The sequence below is a fragment of the Bombina bombina genome, chromosome 10, assembly GCF_027579735.1.
Source record: "Bombina bombina isolate aBomBom1 chromosome 10, aBomBom1.pri, whole genome shotgun sequence".
Lineage (NCBI taxonomy): Eukaryota > Metazoa > Chordata > Amphibia > Anura > Bombinatoridae > Bombina > Bombina bombina.
This window is the reverse complement of record NC_069508.1, coordinates 101815620-101837762: the sequence shown is the minus strand read 5'-3', so window position 1 is coordinate 101837762 and position 22143 is coordinate 101815620. Positions and strand designations below refer to the sequence as shown.

General features: G+C 39.5%; 1 protein-coding gene across 1 annotated transcript in view; it reads left to right on the top strand.

Moving 5' to 3' along the window:
* FIRRM (FIGNL1 interacting regulator of recombination and mitosis) overlaps nucleotides 1-22143 on the top strand; it is a 367507-nt gene that overhangs the window by 172584 nt on the left and 172780 nt on the right. Inside the window, exon 16 of the mRNA XM_053693168.1 lies at nucleotides 21055-21240. Within this exon, the coding sequence (XP_053549143.1) occupies nucleotides 21055-21240 (186 nt within the window). The remainder of the gene's footprint in view (nucleotides 1-21054; nucleotides 21241-22143) is intronic.

The following is a 22143-nucleotide window of genomic DNA, read 5'->3' as shown; positions in this document are numbered from 1 at the left end:
CGGATCTAGTAGGGGGCAGACTCTCTCTCTTCGCTCAGGCTTGGGCAAGAGATGTTCAGGATCCCTGGGCGCTAGAAATAGTTTCTCAGGGTTATCTTCTGGAATTCAAGGAACTACCCCCAAGGGGAAGGTTCCACATGTCTCACTTATCTTCAAACCAAATAAAGAGACAGGCATTCTTACATTGTGTAGAAGACCTGTTAAAAATGGGAGTGATACACCCAGTTCCAACGGTGGAACAAGGACTGGGTTTTTACTCAAATCTGTTTGTAGTTCCCAAAAAAGAGGGGACCTTCAGACCAATTCTGGATTTAAAGATTCTAAACAAATTTCTCAAAGTACCATCGTTCAAAATGGAAACTATCCGAACGATTTTACCCTCAATCCAGGAGGGTCAATTTATGACTACCGTGGATTTAAAGGATGCGTATCTACATATTCCTATCCACAAGGATCATCATCAGTTCCTAAGGTTCGCCTTTCTGGACAAACATTACCAGTTTGTGGCTCTCCCATTCGGACTAGCCACTGCTCCAAGGATTTTCACAAAGGTACTCGGGGCCCTTCTAGCGGTTCTAAGACCAAGGGGCATTGCAGTGGCACCTTACTTGGACGACATTCTGATACAAGCGTCGTCTCTTTCAAAGGCAAAGGCTCACACAGACATCGTGCTGGCCTTTCTCAGATCTCACGGCTGGAAGGTGAACATAGAAAAAAGTTCCCTGTCTCCGTCGACAAGAGTCCCCTTCTTGGGGACAATAATAGATTCGTTAGAAATGAAGATTTTCCTGACAGATGTCAGAAAGTCAAAGCTTCTAAACGCTTGTCAAGTTCTTCACTCTGTTCCACAACCTTCCATAGCTCAGTGCATGGAAGTAGTAGGGTTGATGGTTGCAGCAATGGACATAGTTCCTTTTGCGCGAATTCATCTAAGACCATTACAACTGTGCATGCTCAAACAGTGGAATGGGGACTATACAGACTTGTCTCCAGTGATTCAAGTAGATCAGAAGACCAGAGACTCACTACGTTGGTGACTAACCCAGGATCACCTGTCCCAGGGAATGAGCTTCCGCAGACCAGAGTGGGTCATTGTCACGACCGACGCCAGTCTAGTGGGCTGGGGCGCGGTCTGGGACTCCCTGAAAGCTCAGGGTCTATGGTCTCGGGAAGAATCTCTTCTCCCGATAAACATTCTGGAACTGAGAGCGATATTAAATACTCTCAAAGCTTGGCCTCAGCTAGCAAAGGCCAGATTCATAAGATTCCAATCAGACAACATGACGACAGTTGCTTACATTAACCATCAGGGGGGAACAAGGAGTTCCCTGGCGATGAGAGAAGTGACCAAGATCATAAAATGGGCGGAGGATCACTCCTACCACCTATCTGCGATCCACATTCCAGGAGTGGAAAACTGGGAGGCGGATTATCTGAGTCGTCAGACATTCCATCCGGGGGAGTGGGAACTCCACCCGGAGATATTTGCCCAGTTGACGCAATTATGAGGCATTCCAGACATGGATCTGATGGCGTCTCGTCAGAACTTCAAAGTTCCTTGCTACGGGTCCAGATCCAGGGATCCCAGGGCGACTCTAGTGGATGCATTAGTAGCGCCTTGGACCTTCAATCTAGCTTATGTATTTCCACCGTTTCCTCTCATTCCCAGGCTGGTAGCCAGGATCAAACAGGAGAGGGCCTCTGTGATTTTGATAGCTCCTGCGTGGCCACGCAGGACTTGGTATGCAGACCTGGTGAATATGTCATCGGCTCCACCATGGAAGCTACCTTTGAGACAGGATCTTCTAGTACAGGGTCCATTCGAACATCCAAATCTAGTCTCTCTCCAGCTGACGGCTTGGAAATTGAACGCTTGATTTTATCTAAGCGTGGGTTTTCGGATTCTGTGATAGATACTCTGGTACAAGCCAGAAAACCTGTAACTAGAAAGATTTACCATAAAATATGGAAAAGATATATCTGTTGGTGTGAATCCAAGGGATTCTCATGGAGTAAGATCAAAATTCCTAGGATTCTTTCCTTCCTACAAGAGGGCTTGGATAAGGGATTATCAGCGAGTTCTCTAAAGGGACAGATTTCTGCTTTATCTGTCTTGTTACACAAACGATTGGCAGCTGTGCCAGATGTTCAAGCTTTTGTTCAGGCTTTGGTCAGGATCAAGCCTGTTTACAGACCGTTGACTCCTCCCTGGAGTTTAAATTTAGTTCTTTCAGTTCTCCAAGGGGTTCCGTTTGAACCTTTACATTCCATAGATATTAAGTTGTTATCTTGAAAAGTTTTGTTTTTAGTTGCTATTTCTTCTGCTAGAAGAGTTTCTGAGTTATCTGCCCTGCAGTGTACTCCGCCCTATCTGGTGTTCCATTCAGATAAGGTTGTTTTGCGTACTAAACCTGGTTCCTTTCATGTAATTAGCAAGAGTCCATGAGCTAGTGACGTATGGGATATACATTCCTACCAGGAGGGGCAAAGTTTCCCAAACCTTAAAATGCCTATAAATACACCCCTCACCACACCCACAATTCAGTTTTACAAACTTTGCCTCCGATGGAGGTGGTGAAGTAAGTTTGTGCTAGATTCTACGTTGATATGCGCTCCGCAGCAAGTTGGAGCCCGGTTTTCCTCTCAGCGTGCAGTGAATGTCAGAGGGATGTGAGGAGAGTATTGCCTATTTGAATGCAGTGATCTCCTTCTACGGGGTCTATTTCATAGGTTCTCTGTTATCGGTCGTAGAGATTCATCTCTTACCTCCCTTTTCAGATCGACGATATACTCTTATATATACCATTACCTCTGCTGATTCTCGTTTCAGTACTGGTTTGGCTTTCTACAAACATGTAGATGAGTGTCCTGGGGTAAGTAAATCTTATTTTCTGTGACACTCTAAGCTATGGTTGGGCATTTTGTTTATAAAGTTCTAAATATATGTATTCAAACATTTATTTGCCTTGACTCAGAATGTTCAACTTTCCTTATTTTCAGACAGTCAGTTTCATATTTGGGATAATGCATTTGAATTATTCATTTTTTTCTTACCTTCAAAAATTTGACTCTGTTTTTCCTGTGGGCTGTTAGGCTCGCGGGGGCTGAAAATGCTTCATTTTATTGCGTCATTCTTGGCGCGGACTTTTTTGGCGCAAAAATTCTTTTCCGTTTCCGGCGTCATACGTGTCGCCGGAAGTTGCGTCATTTTTTGACGTTATTTTGCGCCAAAAATGTCGGCGTTCCGGATGTGGCGTCATTTTGGCGCCAAAAGCATTTAGGCGCCAAATAATGTGGGCATCTTATTTGGCGCTAAAAAATAAGGGCGTAGCTTTTGTCTTCACATTATTTAAGTCTTATTTTTTCAGTGCTTCTGGTTGCTAGAAGCTTGTTCTTTGGCATTTTTTCCCATTCCTGAAACTGTCATTTAAGGAATTTGATCAATTTTGCTTTATATGTTGTTTTTTCTATTACATATTGCAAGATGTCTCACGTTGCGTCTGAGTCAGAAGATACTACAGGAAAATCGCTGTCTACTGCTGGAGCTACCAAGCTAAGTGTATCTGCTATAATTTTTGGTATCTGTTTCTCCAGCTGTTGTTTGTATTGCATGTCATGACAAACTTATTAATGCAGATAAAATTTCCTTTAGTACTGTTACATTACCTGTTGCTGTTCCGTCAACATCTAATTTTCAGAGTGTTCCTGATAAACATAAGAGATTTTATTTTTTAAATCCATTAAGAAGGCTATGTCTGTTATTTCTCCTTCTAGTTTACATAAAAGTCTTTTAAAACTTCTCTTTTTTCAGATGAATTTTTAAATGAACATCATCATTCTGATACTGATAATGGTTCTTCTGGTTCAGAGGTTCTGTCTCAGAGGTTGATGCTGATAAATCTTTGTATTTGTTCAAGATGGAATTTATTCGTTCTTTATTTAAAGAATTATTAATTGCATTAGAAATAGAGGATTCTGGTCCTCTTGATTCTAAATCTAAACGTTTAAATAAGGTTTTTAAATCTCCTGTAGTTATTCCAGAAGTGTTTAATCTCCCTGATGCTATTTCTGAAGTAATTTCCAGGGAATGGAATAATTTGGGTAATTCTTTTACTCCTTCTAAACGTTTAAGCAATTATATCCTGTGCCATCTGACAGATTAGAGTTTTTTTGGGACAAAATCCCTAAGGTTATGGGGCTGTCTCTACTCCTGCTAAATGTGCTACTATTCCAACGGCAGATAGTAATTCATTTAAGGATCCTTTAGATAGGAAAAATTGAATCCTTTCTAAGAAAAGCTTACTTATGTTCAGGTAATCTTCTTAGACTTGCTATATTTTTAGCGGATGTTGCTGCAGCTTCAACTTTTTGGTTAGAAGCTTTAGCGCAACAAGTAACAGATCATAATTTTATAGCATTATTATTATTCTATAACATGCTAATAATTTTATTGGTGATACCATCTTTTGATATCATTAGAGTTGATGTCAGGTATATGTCTCTAGCTATTTTAGCTAGAACAGCTTTATGGATTAAACTTGGAATACTGATATGTCTTCTAAGTCAACTTTGCTTTCCCTTTCTTTTCAGGGTAATAAATTATTATTTCAACTGTTTCTGGAAGGAAGGGAACTTTTTTACCAAAGGATAAAAAATCTAAGGTAAATTTAGGTCTAATGATCATTTCGTTCCTTTCCTCACAATAAGGAACAAAAGCCTGATCCTTCATTCTCAGGAGCGGTATCAGTTTGGAAACTATTTCCAGTTTGGAATATATCCAAGCCTTTTAGAAAACCTATAGCCAGCTCCTAAGTACCCATGAAGGTGCGGACCTTATTCCAGCTCAGCTGGTATGAGGCAGATTACGTTTTCTTCAAAGAAATTTTGATCAATTCCGTTCTCAATTTCTGGTTTCAGAACATTGTTTCAGAAAGGTACAGAATTGGCTTCAGTTAAGGCCTCCTGCTAAGAGATTTTTTCTTTCCCGTGTCCCAGTTAACACAGCAAAGGCTCAGCATTTCTGAAATGTGTTTCAGATCTAGAGTTGGCTGGAGTAATTATGCCAGTTCCAGTTCTGGAACGGGGGCTGGGGTTTTATTTTATCTCTTCATTGTACAAAAGAAGGTCAATTCCTTCAGACCAGTTCCGGATCTATCAATATTGAATCGTTATGTAAGGATTCCAACATTCAGTTTCTGTAGGACTGTCCTGCCTTTTGTTTAGCAAGGGCATTATATGTCTACAATAGATTTACAGGATGTGTATCTGCATATTCCGATTCATCCAGATCACTTTTAGTGTCTGAGATTCTCTTTTTAAGACGAGCATTACCAGTTTTGTGGCTCTAGCCTCAGTTCCAAGAATTTTTTTCAAAGGTTCTCGGTGCCCTTCTTTCTGTAATCAGAGAACAGGGTTTTGGTATTTCCTTATTGGACGATATCTGGGTACTTGCTCAGTCTTCTCATTTTCGAAGAATCTCATACGAATCGACTTGTGTTGTTTCTTCAAGTTCATGGTTGGAGGATCAATTTACTAATCAGTTCATTGATTCCTCAGACAAGGGTAACCTTTTTAGGTTTCTAGAATAGATTCAGTGTCTATGACTCTGTCCTTGTCAGACAAGAGAAGTTTAACATTGATTTCAGCTTGTCAAAACCTTCAGTCACAATCATTCCCTTTGGTAGCCTTATGCATGGAAATTTTAGGTCTTAGGACTGCCGCATCAGATGCGATCTCCTTTGCTCGTTTTCACATGCGACCTCTTCAGCTCTGTATGCTGAACCAATGGTGCAGGGATTACTCAAAGATATCTCACTTAATATCTTTAAACCGATTATGCGACACACTCTGACATGGTGGACAGATCACCATCGTTTAGTTCAGGGGGCTTCTTTGTTCCTCCGACCTGCACTATAATCTCAACAGATGCAAGTCTTACAGGTTGGGGAGCTGTGTGGGGGTATCTGACGGCACAAGGGGTTTGGGAATCTCAGGAGGTGAGATTTCCGATCAATATTTTGGAACTCCGTGCAATTTCAGAGCTCTTCAGTCTTGGCCTCTTCTGAAGAGAGAGTTGTTCATTTGTTTTCAGATAGACAATGTCACAACTGTGGCATACATCAATCATCAAGGAGGGACTCACAGTCCTCTGGCTATGAAAGAAGTATCTCGAATTTTGGTTTGGGCGGAATCCAGCTCCTGTCTAATCTCTGCGGTTCATATCCCAGGTATGGACAATTGGTAAGCGGATTATCTCAGTCGCCAAACGTTGCACCTGGGCGAATGGTCTTCACCCAGAGGTATTTCCTCAGATTGTTCAAATGTGGGAACTCCCAGAAATAGATCTGATGGCTTCTCATCTAAACAAGAAACTTCCCTGGTATCTGTCCGGATCCAGGGATCCTCGGGCGGAGGCAGTGGATGCATTATCTCTTCCTTACAAGTATCATCCTGCCTATATCTTTCCGCCTCTAGTTCTTCTTCCAAGGGTATTCTCCAATATTCTAAGGAATGCTCGTTTGTCCTGCTGGTAGCTCCAGCATGGCCTCACAGGTTTTGGTATGCGGATCTTGTCCGGATGGCCTCTTGCCAGCTGTGGACTCTTCCGTTAAGACCAGTCTTTCTGTCTCAAGGTTCTTTTTTCCATCAGGATCTCAAAACCTTAATTTTAAGGTGTGGAGTTTGAACGCTTGATTCTTGGTCAAAGAGGTTTCTCTGACTCTGTGATTGATACTATGTGACAGGCTCGTAAATCTGTATCTAGAGAGATATATTATAGAGTCTGGAAGACTTATATTTCTTCATTATGGTTTAGATAAAGGTTTGTCCGCAAGTTTCTTGAAAGACAAATCTCTGCTCTTTCTGTTCTTTTTCATAGAAGGATTGCTAATCTTCCTGATATTCATTGTTTTGTACAAGCTTTGGTTTGTATAAAACCTGTCATTAAGTCAATTTCTCCTCTTTGGAGTTTGAATTTGGTTCTGGGGGCTCTTCAAGCTTCTCCTTTTGAACCCATGCATTCTTTGGTCGTTATATTACTTTCTTGGAAAGTTTTGTTTCTTTTGGCCATCTCTTCTGCCAGAAGAATCTCTGAATTATCTACTCTTTTTTTGTGAGTCTCCTTTTCTGATTTTGCATCAGGATAAGGCGGTGCTGCGAACTTCTTTTGAATTTTTTACCTAAGGTTGTGAATTCTAACAACATTAGTAGAGAAATTGTGGTTCCTTCATTATGTCCTAATCCTATGAATTCTAAGGAGAAATCATTGCATTTTTTGGATGCTGTTAGAGCTTTGTATTATTATGTTGAAGCTACTAAGTCTTTCCGAAAGACTTCTAGTCTATTTGTCATCTTTTCCGGTTCTAGAAAAGACCAGAAAGCTTCTGCCATTTCTTTGGCATCTTGGTTGAAATCTTTATTTCATCATGCCTATGTTGAGTCGGGTAACACTCCGCCTCAAAGGATTACAGCTCATTCTACTAGGTCAGTTTCTACTTCCTGGGCGTTTAAGAATGAAGCTTCGGTTGATCAGATTTGCAAAACAGCAACTTGGTCCTCTTTGCATACTTTTACTAAATTCTACCATTTTGATGTGTTTTCTTCTTCTGAAGCAGTTTTTGGTAGAAACGTACTTCAGGCAGTGGTTTCAGTTTGAATCTTCTGCTTATGTTTTTTCATTAAAATTTTATTCTGGGTGTGGATTATTTTCAGCAGGAATTGGCTTTCTTTATTTTATCCCTCCCTCTCTAGTGACTCTTGTGTGGAAAGATCCACATCTTGGGTAGTCATTATCCCATACGTCACTAGCTCATGGACTCTTGCTAATTACATGAAAGAAAACATAATTTATGTAAGAACTTACCTGATAAATTCATTTCTTTCATATTAGCAAGAGTCCATGAGGCCCGCCCTTTTTTTGTGGTGGTTATGATTTTTTTGTATAAAGCACAATTATTCCAATTCCTTATTTTATATGCTTTCGCACTTTTTTCTTATCACCCCACTTCTTGGCTATTCGTTAAACTGAATTGTGGGTGTGGTGAGGGGTGTATTTATAGGCATTTTAAGGTTTGGGAAACTTTGCCCCTCCTGGTAGGAATGTATATCCCATACGTCACTAGCTCATGAACTCTTGCTAATATGAAAGAAATGAATTTATCAGGTAAGTTCTTACATAAATTATGTTTTTCTTCCAAAAGTTTTTTCCAACAAGAATATTAACCAGGAAATAGTTGTGCCTTCTTTGTGTCCGAATCCAGTTTCAAAGAAGGAACGTTTGTTACACAATTTAGATGTAGTCCGTGCTTTAAAGTTTTATCTAGAAGCAACAAAGGATTTCAGACAAACATCTTCTCTGTTTGTCGTTTATTCTGGTAAAAGGAGAGGGCAGAAAGCTACTGCTACCTCTTTCCTTTTGGCTGAAAAGCATCATCCGATTGGCTTATGAGACTGCCGGACGGCAGCCTCCTGAAAGAATCACAGCTCACTCTACTAGGGCTGTGGCTTCCACATGGGCCTTCAAGAACGAGGCTTCTGTTGATCAGATATGTAAGGCAGCGACTTGGTCTTCCCTGCACACTTTTGCCAAATTCTACAAATTTGATACTTTTGCTTCTTCGGAGGCTATCTTTGGGAGAAAGGTTTTGCAAGCCGTGGTGCCTTCCGTTTAGGTAACCTGATTGGCTCCCTCCCTTCATCCGTGTCCTAAAGCTTTGGTATTGGTTCCCACAAGTTATGGATGACGCCGTGGACCGGACACACCAATGTTGGAGAAAACAGAATTTATGCTTACCTGATAAATTACTTTCTCCAACTGTGTGTCCGGTCCACTGCCCACCCTGGTTTTTTAATCAGGTTGATGAATTTATTTCTTTAACTACAGTCACCACGGCACCCTATGGTTTCTCCTGTTTTTCTCCTGTCCGTCGGTCGAATGACTGGGGTGGGCGGAGCCTAGGAGGGACTATATGAACAGCTTTTGCTGTACTCTTTGCCATTTCCTGTTGGGGAAGAGATATTCCCACAAGTTATGGATGACGCCGTGGACCGGACACACCGTTGGAGAAAGTAATTTATCAGGTAAGCATAAATTCTGTTTTTTTTTTTTTTTTAAATAATCTTTTTATTGAAGACATAGAAAAAGCAGTAAGGGTACATGCATATTTTCATAGAAATGCAAGACTATACATAATCTAGATCTGTAGGGATGAGTATAAAGCACAGACTTGCCAACAAAAAAGGTATGTAAAATTTCCAAAGTAAGTCCATTGTAAGCAATAGTTATGGCATACAATTCAAAATATGAAAACAACAATCGGTCTTCGTGTGTCTTCCTAATTTTTCTTAACACAACAGAACTGTTTAACAAGAAATATTCAACAGAGAGGGCGCCAATTATATACTTAGATGACGCAATAAGGTATACTGGCATGGTGCAATATATAAAGTGTGGTGACTAAACAATAGTTACAATGAATGCACCTCTCTCAAACTAAAATCATATGGTGTATTATGCAAATGCAGTGTAATGTTTAGGGTGCGGTAACGCAACAGAACTGTTAAGCAAAAAATATTAGCAGAGAGGGCGCCATTTATATACTTAAATAACACAATAGGGTATGTAGGCACGGTGTAATATATAAAATATGGTGGCTTAAAATAGGATGACAATCAATAGTTACATTGAATGCGCCTCTGTTGTACGAAAATAATATGATACAACGTGTAGTTGCAGTATCGTATTTAGGGTGCGGTATTAACAAGATAGACCGCGTAGTAAATTCTCCCAGGTTGGGAGGCATATTATAGGGGGGGGGGGGAGGTGGGAGTATGAATACCATGGATAGATGTATATCGAGTGTGTGGCATATTTAGGTATCGAAAGGGTCAGTAGTTATATTAAGGACACTGAGAAAAGCCAATTTTGCTAATGAGCAGTTACAAGCCTCTAAGCTCCTAGGTGTAGATAAGGACTTGCACCCAGCTGATGCTAAGGGGAAGAGGATCTTGCTGCCCCGGCCGCTGGCAGCCCAATCCGCATGAAGTAATATCCTAGGTGCTAGCCTACCGGTGCATCATAAGAGTAGAATAAGAAATTGAGCAACAATATGGCATTGTACAAACAGTATTCCACAGATACACAGACCAGCTAATATCCATGTCATACTGCAGCAACTGGCTCATCAACCTATGTTAGAACTTGAACAAGGACAGTGCCCAGTATCCTAAAGAGTGTAAGACCTAGTTATGAACTAATATGTATGAAGTAATGGTATATGTGAAATATTAAACAAATTGGCATATGAATCATTGCCACGCAGGCAACTATTATAGCATAGTCTGGGTAAATGCAAATATACCTAACTATAGAGATTGTAGTATTTTGGGAGGAATGGTGGAAGCTGTATGTAATATTTAGCAACAGGCAGCACAGAGCCATATAAATAAAACATGGTTAAACATATTATTGGAAGAATCATGCCAGTACAGGCTCTAGATAGAAACTTCAACAAACAGAAACTCTAGATAAAATAAGGATAGTGATAAAACAAAAACATTCATGAACATGTAGTATCACAGGCTTCAGGGTAGGATGATATATTATGTTGGGAGATGCTAAAAGGATATACGGTCTATATGACACCTCACAGAAACAAGTGTCCAACAATTCAATGAAGTCCCAAATCAATAAATCTGCATAGGAAAGCAGCTAAGGGAGCCAGAGTGATATCGTTCTTAGACTCAAGATTCTATTTGTTATTAGTCCGATATGAAAGTCCCCAAGGATCAGCACTTTTCAAAGGAGTGAGACTTCCATATCAGGTTAACCGATTCCCCTTTTTAATAGTAAGGTAGTATCCTTATGCCCAGGCTTCAATGATCTAAGGCAGATAAGTCTTACTTTACCAGCCGAAAATGCTGCGTCGTTAATCTGTGGCCCAAGGGGGAGTAGAGGTGGCAGCTGGGCTCTTTTCATCTCGGCTCTGTGCGTCTGTGGTAAAAATGCTGAAGCAAAAGCTTTCAACTCTAGAGCTTCCAATGTAGCATACCCATAGCCTAAAGAGCAGGGATAGATAGAGCATAGGTGTTCTGGAGGGCTATCTCTCACACTGCGCTCAGTAGGGGCAGCGCCATGTGTAAATGTCACCACTCTTGCGCCTTCATCTCGCAGTAAAGGGAAAGCCCTCCCGTCATGGCCGCAGGCTAAAGACACTGTGCGCTCTGCAGCTGAAGTTAATTTTGGGAGCGTGGTAATGATACAAAGATCTTGTGTCTCGCCGGACTGCCCTGGAGCAGGGAGTTTGTCAGAATAGCCGCCCCTTACCGTCTTGGTTAGTGCGTATGTCTCACCCTCAGCTAGGTTTCTGTAACGGTATGCGCCATGTTGTAGAGAGTCAGACAGGGGACACGAGGTCTTGGAAGATATCGAGTGAGTGTCGCTGCTTTGAACCAGAGTAGAATCAGCAGTAGGCAGGCTAAGGGCAACATGCGGAAGCTTTTTACTTTTAGCATAGCTCTCAAGTAGTGAGATCTCAAGTCTGACGAAATGATTGTGTAAGAGCTGCGCCATGTCCTCCATCAATCTGTTAAGGGCCTCCGTTCCTGTCATATTTTTAAAGGATTCCAACAGCCAGGAATGACCACTTGACCCCTTGTCAAACCTTTGAGAGTAATGAGGATCAAAGGATCACTTTGTAACTTGAGGAATGATATCTTAAGGGTAAATAAGTAAGGTTTAAGTCTAATTGGAGCCAGGAGCTCCACACATGCACGTCTGGTTCCTTTGGAAGTTGGCTCCGCCCCCCCTTTTTAAGTTTTTTAAACTGTGTTAAAAATGTATCATGCAAATTGAACGAAAGCACAGAACACAGTTCTGATAAAGCCAACCATGTCACTGATTTGTAAATACACATCTCTTCTGTCACTGTATGCCAAAATACCTAAGCTCCAAGATGGGGATGTCCAGTATGAACTTGCAGAGCTTTACCAACCAGCACCTGTGATGAGAGAGAAAAATGGCTTTGAAGCTGAGGAAGGAACCGTGCTATTGTAGCTGTCCCCAATAATTGAATATTCCTTTTTAAGCACTGCATTGTAATCACAGTGGTACATAGGTATTGATACCCTCACTGTGTTTGTTAAAATGTTTGGTAATTTAAAAGTTTAGGATCCCCATGGGTACCTGATTACTAGCTAACTAGCTAAATTGCTAGCTAACTATTAGATTCAAGCATATTTGAAGCTATGACTTGGAGGATGACTTCACCTGCTAATGTTTATCACTGTTCATAATTATATAGTTATAGTTTTGCATAAACATCAATGCACAATACAATTTTCTGCACTGCATGGGAAACTTTACATTGCACGCAGTTCATTCCAAAAGTACTTTGACATTGATGAAGTTATAGTTATGTTTGCCGTTAGATAAAAAAGGTTGAAGTTATATAATGACTTTGGGCTTTAAGTGCATGCTAACAGCTTTAACTTTAGGGTATTCACATCCAAGTTTGGTGAATTGTTTAGGAAATACAGCACTCCTCGTCAAGAAACCAAAAGTAATTGGACAGTTGACTGAGCTGTTTCATGGCCAAGTATAGGCTGTGCCCTCATTATTTCATTAACAGTTAAAGGGACAGTCTAGTCAATATTAAACTTTCATTATTCAGATAGGTCATGTAATTTTAAACAACTTCACAATTTACTTTAATCATCAAATGTGTTTGGTTCTTTTGGTATTCTTAGTTGAAAGCTAAACCTAGGTAGGTTCATATGCTAATTTCTAAGCCCTTGAAGGCCTCCTCTTATCACATGTTTTTTTATTTGCTTTTCCCAACAGGAGACTGCTAGTTCATGTGGGCCATATAGACATTGTAATCACTCCCGAGGAGTTATTTAAGAGTTAGCATAACACAGCACTAATTGGCTAAAATGCAAGTCAATAGATAATAAATAATAAGTCATGTGATCAGGGGGCTGTCAGAATATGCTTACATACAAGAAAATCACAGTGGTAAAAAGTATATTAATATATCTGTGTTGGTTGTGCAAAACTGGGGAATGGGCAATAAAGGGATTATCTATCTTTTGAAACCATAAACATTCTTGTGTAGGCTGTTTCTTTAGGCACTTCAAAGATCTGCAGTAGATTTCAAATTTGGAATTTGCATTTGGAAGATGTTGATGTGAACTTTTCAATACAAGGTTCAAAGAGCTGTAAATGCAAATAAAGCAGGCCATCATTAGGATGAGAAAACAAAACAAACCTATCAGAGAGATATCAGAAACATTAGGAGTGTCCAAATCAACAATCTGGCACATTAAAAGGCAACACAAACCAACTTACCTGTTCTAGTGTCTGGAACCAGTATCACAGAGAACAGGCAGCTCCTTATGGTAAATATTCATTTTTGTTTTATTTTACACTTTATTTTATTCAACAATTTCCAATACAATACAAAGATGTAAGAGGATCAATACATTACATATATACATCTACGACCTCCAGAAAAATAGTATCACAATTTAAATGTAGCAGTGCAAAATAGTCAATAGACAAATTGCGTGAGTCTAAAGCAGTATGAGCAGTATATGCCCATTGGTGAAGGAAAACAAATGAGGAGTAGGTATTGGAATTATAAAACACAAAAAAACATCTGAACAACACATAATGTTACATCGTCCACTTCTAAATTTGGCTAGGAATATATCAATGAATCATGTTTCTAAGTCTACAAACAATATAGTTAAGTAGAAAGGATTCAGCATTATATTTTGATATGTAGGAGATTGGCTATGTCATGGTATAGGTCCATCTGGTCTAATAGTTGATAGTGTAGCTTTTCTAGTAGGAATGTAGAGTGTATCTAAGAGCGCCATTCTGAAATAGAGAGGACTATTTCTTTCCAATGTCTGGGAATGACTTGTTTGGCACTACTTTAAAGGACGAGTAGAGCACAGCTAGAGGACTTGGATAATTTGGGGATAGGCTTATGGATGAGAGCAACAGAGGGATGAAAGGGTATATGTGTTAAAAGTATGATAGTCCAAAAACAGCCCAGGGGTCAAAGCCAGAGGTTCAGTTCAACACCAGGCTTCAGAGTGGAATGACAAAACAATCACGTAGTTCCAGGTACAATTCAGAGATTCAAAAGCCAGGAAATCTGTCAGCAAAACAGGTATCTCGGCAAGAGAGTAAATCGAATACATTGTCCAAAAAATGTTCAGGGGTTGTTGCCAGGAACATAAACACTTTGGTCTTTTAACTCTTCCCATTCAGGCTTGGCGCCAAAAGCATGGCCAGATGTCATCACAAAAAAAGAGCACACTAAAGTAGAAGTCTGGTGAGCATGAAAGACTTCAGTGAGCTGGCTGCACTAATACAGCAGCAGTGGATGCACTCAGGGTGCCTGGACACAGAGTGGGCCTTAGTACACTGAACCGTCTGAGCAACTTTACACACCGCGTGGCTACAACCACATTGCACCAGGCACCCGGTAAGGACAGTGTGGCTTTAGCCATGCTGTTGGATCTAACACATATTCTTAAAAAGAACACACTGGTGAGCTCAGCAACACCAAGGTCCTGGATGACCATGGAAGACAACTGTGGTGAATTATTACAAAATTCTTTCATTTTGTGAATAAATCCCCCTTCCGAACATCTAGCCATGTCAAGAACAAACCAGGAGGTATGCGAATAATTGTCAAAGTCTACAATCAAGAGAATTATTCATGAACGTAAATACACAAAGTGCAAACCATTTTTAAGCCTTAAGAATAGAAATGACAGTTTAGACTTTGCCAGAAAACATAAAAAAGCCTGCTTAATTCTGAACAAAATATTATTGGGACAGCTGAAGCTAAAAACAAACGGTATCAGAATTATGTGTGTATAGAGAAAGGTAGGATGGCTATCAATGGAACTGGGTAACTGGTGTGCTTGCAGAAGTCCATACAATATTTTTGTTAAAGATTAAAGTATGCATTCCAGTCACGTCTTTATTGCTTCATTAAAAACGTATTGTGGTGGTGAACAGAGGCAACACTATGAAAATCATCTTACTGTCCATATACTTATGAACCTAACTGTAGATGGTGTAAAAACAGTTAGTAAATTATAATTTAACTTAAATGATTTACATGAATAAATCGGGAACGTTAGTGAGACCAAGGCCAGAAGAACTAATTTGTTCCAGAAATTGTTTTAACTTTATGCTCTTGATAAAGGCTTATTTTAGCCAAAACGCGTTGCGCTGTATTTTAAATAAAACCTGAAGACACCTTTGTGATGATTTTAATAAAAGGCTTATTTTAACTGCAATCTCGTTAGTTTAACCAGTTTGTGCGCCTACCACATTGTCTGAAATCTGCTACACTATTGTGAGCTCTTTTTATTTTGGAGGTGAAAGCAACAAGGTTGACTCAGAGGACGTGGGCAGCTTGGTTGCCTGGATGTGACACAGCGTCGCCACTTTCAACACTTTCTGTTTCTATACACGGTTTGGGAGAACCGGGGCTGGCAGCGAGCACCTTAAGTGAAGTGCTAATATTGCTTCATACTTTATCCTTTCTAATACAGAAGAACTCATGTCAGAGCCTTAAGAACCAATGATATAGTTCAGACAACTAGAGATAAATCACAGATTGTATTCAGTTGACAGGAAATGCAGATAGTATTGACAAGAGCTCAGGCAACAATCATCAGTAAGATATGTTTGTGGCAGAGACCATAATAATAATAATAATCAGCAAGATGCATATGCACAAAGCAATGGCCAGTAGGATAAACAAGCAGTGATACACAAAAGGAAACTGGCCGTAATGATGGAACAGAGATGGTATTTGTTAGCAGGATAAACACAGTAGTGACCAGTGGGAACACAGAGATCAACCATCGGCATAATACACAGACAGTAAAGAATGGAAAGAACTCTAGATGACAGTGGTCTACAATCTACCCAGAAAGGGCCAGGTTTTTGAGCCAACTTGTGAATTGCGTATAACATGCGTAATTCATTCTGAGCACACCAACAAGGCCCTGGGACCATTTCTGCAAGGAAGCTTTTAAAAAGCATGCCCACAAGACGGGCCTTAAGTGCATATCAGAGGTTTAAATCAGCTAGTTTATCATTGATATTGAGAAATTGAGTGATCTTTGTGCAAAGATAATCTTCAAAGGAGGCAGAGGCCAGAAGTGAGACAGGAAATGTGTTGCTTGGGCAGAGGAGTGTAAAGAATGGCATACATCAAGTTATATTGGGATATAAACACAATTTACGTGAGAGGGATTCTTGTGAAGAGTCAAGCTGTCTAGCTGAAGGAAGACTTTTGTCTATATCAGCAATCCTATCTCAGACAGTCTAAACAAAATAATAGTTTCCAATTAAGGGCTTAAAGCAGGACCCCACTGTAAGTAGAGAGAAGCTGAGCTTACAAACCAAAATGACTCATCTGCCATAATAATCATAATCCAATTAACTCTTTTTGTATAGGACATACTTGTGAATCATAACAACCACCCCATGCAACCACAGGAGGCAACTTTATTACTCGAAAAAGCCTAGACCACAAAGGAGGAGGATCTGAAGAGATCAAAAAAGTTTTACTTATACTTGTTTAAATGGACAAGGTTTCAAATTAGTGAACCTAACTGTCCAAGATCTCATTGAGCAGGCACTTGTACAATACTGCCCCAAGCCATCTAACCAGTTGCTTGAGAAGAGGTGCTCTAAATCATACAGATTGGATAAGTCTAGGGTGATTTTAATCCACCACCTGAGATGGTGGAGAGATTAAGACTCAGGATTTTTAAGATTTTTTTTTGTGTTCAAACCTGCACTTCAAGGGCTGCATTTCTGCCTTGCAACCTTGACAAATGGAGATAATAAAGACACAGAGTTGGTCTCCACTATAAGAACCAAGATGGCTCGAGGACTTTAGTGGGAGGGGGAATAGGAATTATTAATATGAACTAGTATAATGCAGTAATTCAAAATGAAAACAAGAAGGCCAGAAATGGAGGTACTGAGCAAGGGATAACTAATGATTGGGGGAGTATTGTTATTAATCTGGGCAAAGAACATTTTAATGCAGTATCATAGATAATACCTTTTCGAGTAAAGAGGTGTAGGCCTATCATTGGTTATATTTAAAATCTTAGCAAGGATAGTACGAGACAGCAGTTGAATATTATGCAAATGGTAGCACTCATTGGTTAGCACAGAACAAAATGGTGACAGGAAAATGCAAGAGGAGAAAAGAGGGGGGAAGGATAAAAGGGAAAGGTGGAGGGTGGACAATGAGAAATGTGTTTAACTCCGTAAGGACACAGCTTCAGTTTGCTCAATTGTTCCCTTACTGAATAATTTCATCATTGGCCATTAAAGGGTTAAAAAAACATTTTAATACATCACAGTAAACAATCACCTAAATCCACAGATAATTTAAAACAGAACCACTGAAATTTCATAACAAGATCAGATGCAAATACATCATAGGAAGACATTACCCAATAAGTAGACTAGGATGAGATTGGAGCCTAGTGATTGACATCTGACTGCCTTGACACACCAGGCATCTCATGATGCTGTGAGTTTCTGGGTAATGAACACATAGAGGCAAATGCCCATACTGTAGTAGCAGAGGACACCCGCAGTGTCAGAAGGTGTACTGAGTCATAGGATTTCATGACTGAAGAAGCTCTCTCATTTGAAGGTACTGTGAAGGTTGGATTACATTTAGCATCTTTAGCAAAGGTTATTGCTATTGTTCCACTAAACTTGCATACTTTCACTGAAATATCTCTTCACTAGGATAAAGCATGATTAGAAAAATCCTGCTTAACTCCCTGAATTTCTCAGGGATAGAGGCATCCACAGCGGATAGTGCCATAATCCTCATAATTTGTGCCTTGCAACATGAAGCAAAATAGCTGCATCATGACGTCTTTTGATTTTTAGAAAATGTGGTTGATTTACAGCCTAAAAACTAACGAGCAACCACCTCCTGCATTCGGATCCTCACGAAGGATCCAAATTCACACCCCTACTAAAAACGTAGCTCTGTCGATCAATCCATTAGTGCCCAGCTGAGGGCTAAAAAAAAAAATAAAAAAATGTAAGAGTTCATGCAAGAAAAGGGGAGACGAATTAGTGATGGGCTCTGGATTTACCTCACAAGTTTGGATTCTATAGAGCAACTTAGTCAGTAAGGCTTTGGGAGTTTATCTGCAAATTGGTATGATCAACAGGAAGATCTTCCTGTTTATGTATCTGCTCCCTTATTGAGAAAATGTCTGTTCTTAAATAGGCAATGGAGGTCTGAAGTCGTCCACCTGGTGGTTGCTACAGTCCACGTTCCGCTCAACAATAGCTGCTGCAACTCTATAGATAAGAGGAAAGTGGAGTGATGAGGGCCCCTCTAGCAGGACTGATATAGCGAGAGCCCCCATATGCTTCCTTGCAACATTTGTAATTAGCTACACCCTGTAGATGAAAGGTGAATTTAAAAATGTAAAAATTATCTTCCATATCTTTTTTTTTTTTACATTCTTTTCTTCTTTGTGTGTATATATATATATATATATATATATATATATATATATATATATATATATATTCTGATAGCTACGTTTGCTGGGCTTTGTGGTACCATTGAAGAGCTTTCACATTTATCGACAAAAATAGTGAGAGGCCAAAGTGACATAAACTAGGACAGGGTTCACCTCCCAAATACTGCTAGGTTTCTGTCAGATTGAGGTTGAATAGTGAAGATATACATAGGGCAAGATTTATAATCTGCAATAGGACAGGATGTTGTGAACCTGTCCACATTTGATTGCAGATTGTGGGGCACATTTGTTCTCCATACTAACATTGCATGGCGAACGCTTGTGCAATGCTGCCCCCTACCTTCACGCAACCAATTTCTTGAGAATAGGGCTTGTCGATCACTCCGGTTGAAAAAATTCAGGGATAATTTCCATCCACCAACTCCAAATTGGTTAGAGTTAATGAAGCAGTGATTAAAACCGCTGCTTCGTAATTATCAGTTGCAGGCTCAAATGAGCGAGCCTGCACCAGATCGGGGCATTCGCTTCATCATAAATCTTGCCCATAATAGTTATGTGACAAATTTATACAATTCTCCATATTTAAAATGATTCAATATGACTATATATATATATATATATATATATATATATATATATATATATATATATATATATATATATATATATATAATCCATTATAGAAGAGGACTGCACTCACTGGATTTGGTATATAAAATAAACATTTTTATTAAGGTGATGTTTCGGGGTACGCAGACCCCTTCCTCAGACCAGGCAACAGTGCAAATGAACAGTGTGCAATATAAAGCAACGTAGCCCCTCCCATCAAACAATTAGTGAAATTGCGCCAAAACCTATGTAACCATGACAACAGGTGAATCACCAAATTAACATTATTCCTACCTTTACTAATGTGATAGTTAAAAACAGTATAATTGTGCAAACCATATAAGTGTATCTTAAAACTATTCTCAAACAATAAATGACATGACATATGAGTAGCACCTAAAACACTCAAGGTGCACACAAAGAAATAAAATGTCCCCCTACAATGTGATGTGTGACCTACTGAAATAGCTACCACAAAGAAACAACTTAACATCGATAAAGGCAGTCTATAGGAAACAGCGCTCAATAAAAGATAGTTCCAGGACCTAGGCAGTATATCAGCATTTAAACATTAGTGTATCAGTATCTCTCAGTAAAACATACTTCTCAGTAAACAAAGGACAAGTATAGAACAAGGACAAGTAGAGAAAAAGGGCTCAATAAAAGATAGTTGCAGGACCTAGGCATGCTGATATACTGCCTAGGTCCTGCAACTATCTTTTATTGAGCCCTTTTTCTCTACTTGTCCTTTTTCTCTACTTGTCCTTTTTCTCTACTTGTCCTTTGTTTACTGAGAAGTATGTTTTACTGAGAGATACTGATGCACTAATGTTTAAATGCTGATATACTGCCTAGGTCCTGCAACTATCTTTTATTGAGCGCTGTTTCCTATAGACTGCCTTTATCGATGTTAAGTTGTTTCTTTGTGGTAGCTATTTCAGTAGGTCACACATCACATTGTAGGGGGACATTTTATTTCTTTGTGTGCACCTTGAGTGTTTTAGGTGCTACTCATATGTCATGTCATTTATTGTTTGAGAATAGTTTTAAGATACTTATATGGTTTGCACAATTATACTGTTTTTAACTATCACATTAGTAAAGGTAGGAATAATGTTAATTAGGTGATTCACCTGTTGTCATGGTTACATAGGTTTTGGCGCAATTTCACTAATTGTTTGATGGGAGGGGCTATGTTGCTTTATATTGCACACTGTTCATTTGCACTGTTGCCTGGTCTGAGGAAGGGGTCTGCGTACCCCGAAACGTCACCTTAATAAAAAATTTTATTTTATATACCAAATCCAGTGAGTGCAGTCCTCTTCTATAATGGATTATTGATATACCTGACTTGGCACCCTGGTTGATGTCCCTATTGCATTGTGAGTGCAAACACACATGGAAGTTTTATATATATATATATATATATATATATATATATATATATATAATGTGTGTGTGTGTATGTTTATATATCTCTCTCTAGCCACCTCCCTCCCCCTCTCTTTCTCTCTGCACCCCCACCTCCCCCTCTCTCTCCCCCCTCTCCCCTTCCTTTCTCTTCCCCCTCTCTCTTCCCCCTTACTCTAAATGTTAGATAAGCAGTATTTTTTCTGGGAATTTTCTTACCCCATTTGTCGGCTCCGTGTATCATGTGACAACCATAAGCCAATCACTGGGTATACACTGTGAACTTGTGCACCTGCTCAGTAGGAGCTGGTGCCTCAAAGTGTGTATATAAAAAGACTGCACAACTAGATATTGGACATAATATGAAAATCTCTTAAAACTGCATGCTCTATCTGAATCATGAAAGTTTAATTTTGACTTTAGTATCCCTTGAACGAGATCATGAAAAACTTGTATTCTTTTCAGGCAGAATTTATAAAGCGGTTTCCTCCTCGCGATGCTGAAAATTTCCCAGTCTGGAAGCACCTTTCCCTTGCAGCATTTACTAGTGATCTAAGAGCCCAGGTTAAGAATGATCTTTTTTCTACTGCAATATCTCAGTGCAAGGACTGGCTAAGTGGCAAATGCACATTCAGAGATTTGCCACAAGTGGTGAGTTTGTTCCTTTTATCCACACTTTACTGACATATGCATTCTATTTGTGTAGAATGTCCGGCTGTGTATTTTTTAATTTTCCTGTACTGAGAAGAAAACAGGTTTCCATTCTTGTGAGGAGTATCACTGTCCACCAATAGTGCAATGGACGTTCTTGTCAGAGCAGGGAGTAATGGGTCTTTAAAGGGACAGTAAAGTCCTAAACTTTTATGGATCGGACATGCAATTTTAAACAACTTTCCAATTTACTTACATTATCTAATTTGCTTTGTTCTCTTTGTATCTTTTGTTAAAATAGATACCTAGGTAGCCTCAGGAGTAGAAATTCATTCCAGTGAACTAGCTGCGCATATATACCTCTTGTCTTTGGCTCACCTACCTCAGAGTAATGCATTGTTGCTCCTTCAACAAAATATACCAATTGAATCAAGCAAATCTGATAATATAGGTATATTGTAAAGTTGTTTAAAATCTTATGTTCTATCTGAATCATGAAAGAAAAAAGTGTGAGTTTCATATCCCTTTAAGTTCTATGTAAAATGTTTTTCTGTGCTTGTTACTCCTAGTGGGTTTAGTATGTTCCTAAATAAAATAAGATTTTTTTTCTCCAACATAGGTGTGTCCGGTCCACGGCGTCATCCTTACTTGTGGGATATTCTCTTCCCCAACAGGAAATGGCAAAGAGCCCAGCAAAGCTGGTCACATGATCCCTCCTAGGCTCCGCCTACCCCAGTCATTCTCTTTGCCGTTGTACAGGCAACATCTCCACGGAGATGGCTTAGAGTTTTTTAGTGTTTAACTGTAGTTTTTATTATTCAATCAAGAGTTTGTTATTTTAAAATAGTGCTGGTATGTACTATTTTCTCTGAAACAGAAAAGGGATGAAGATTTCTGTTTGTA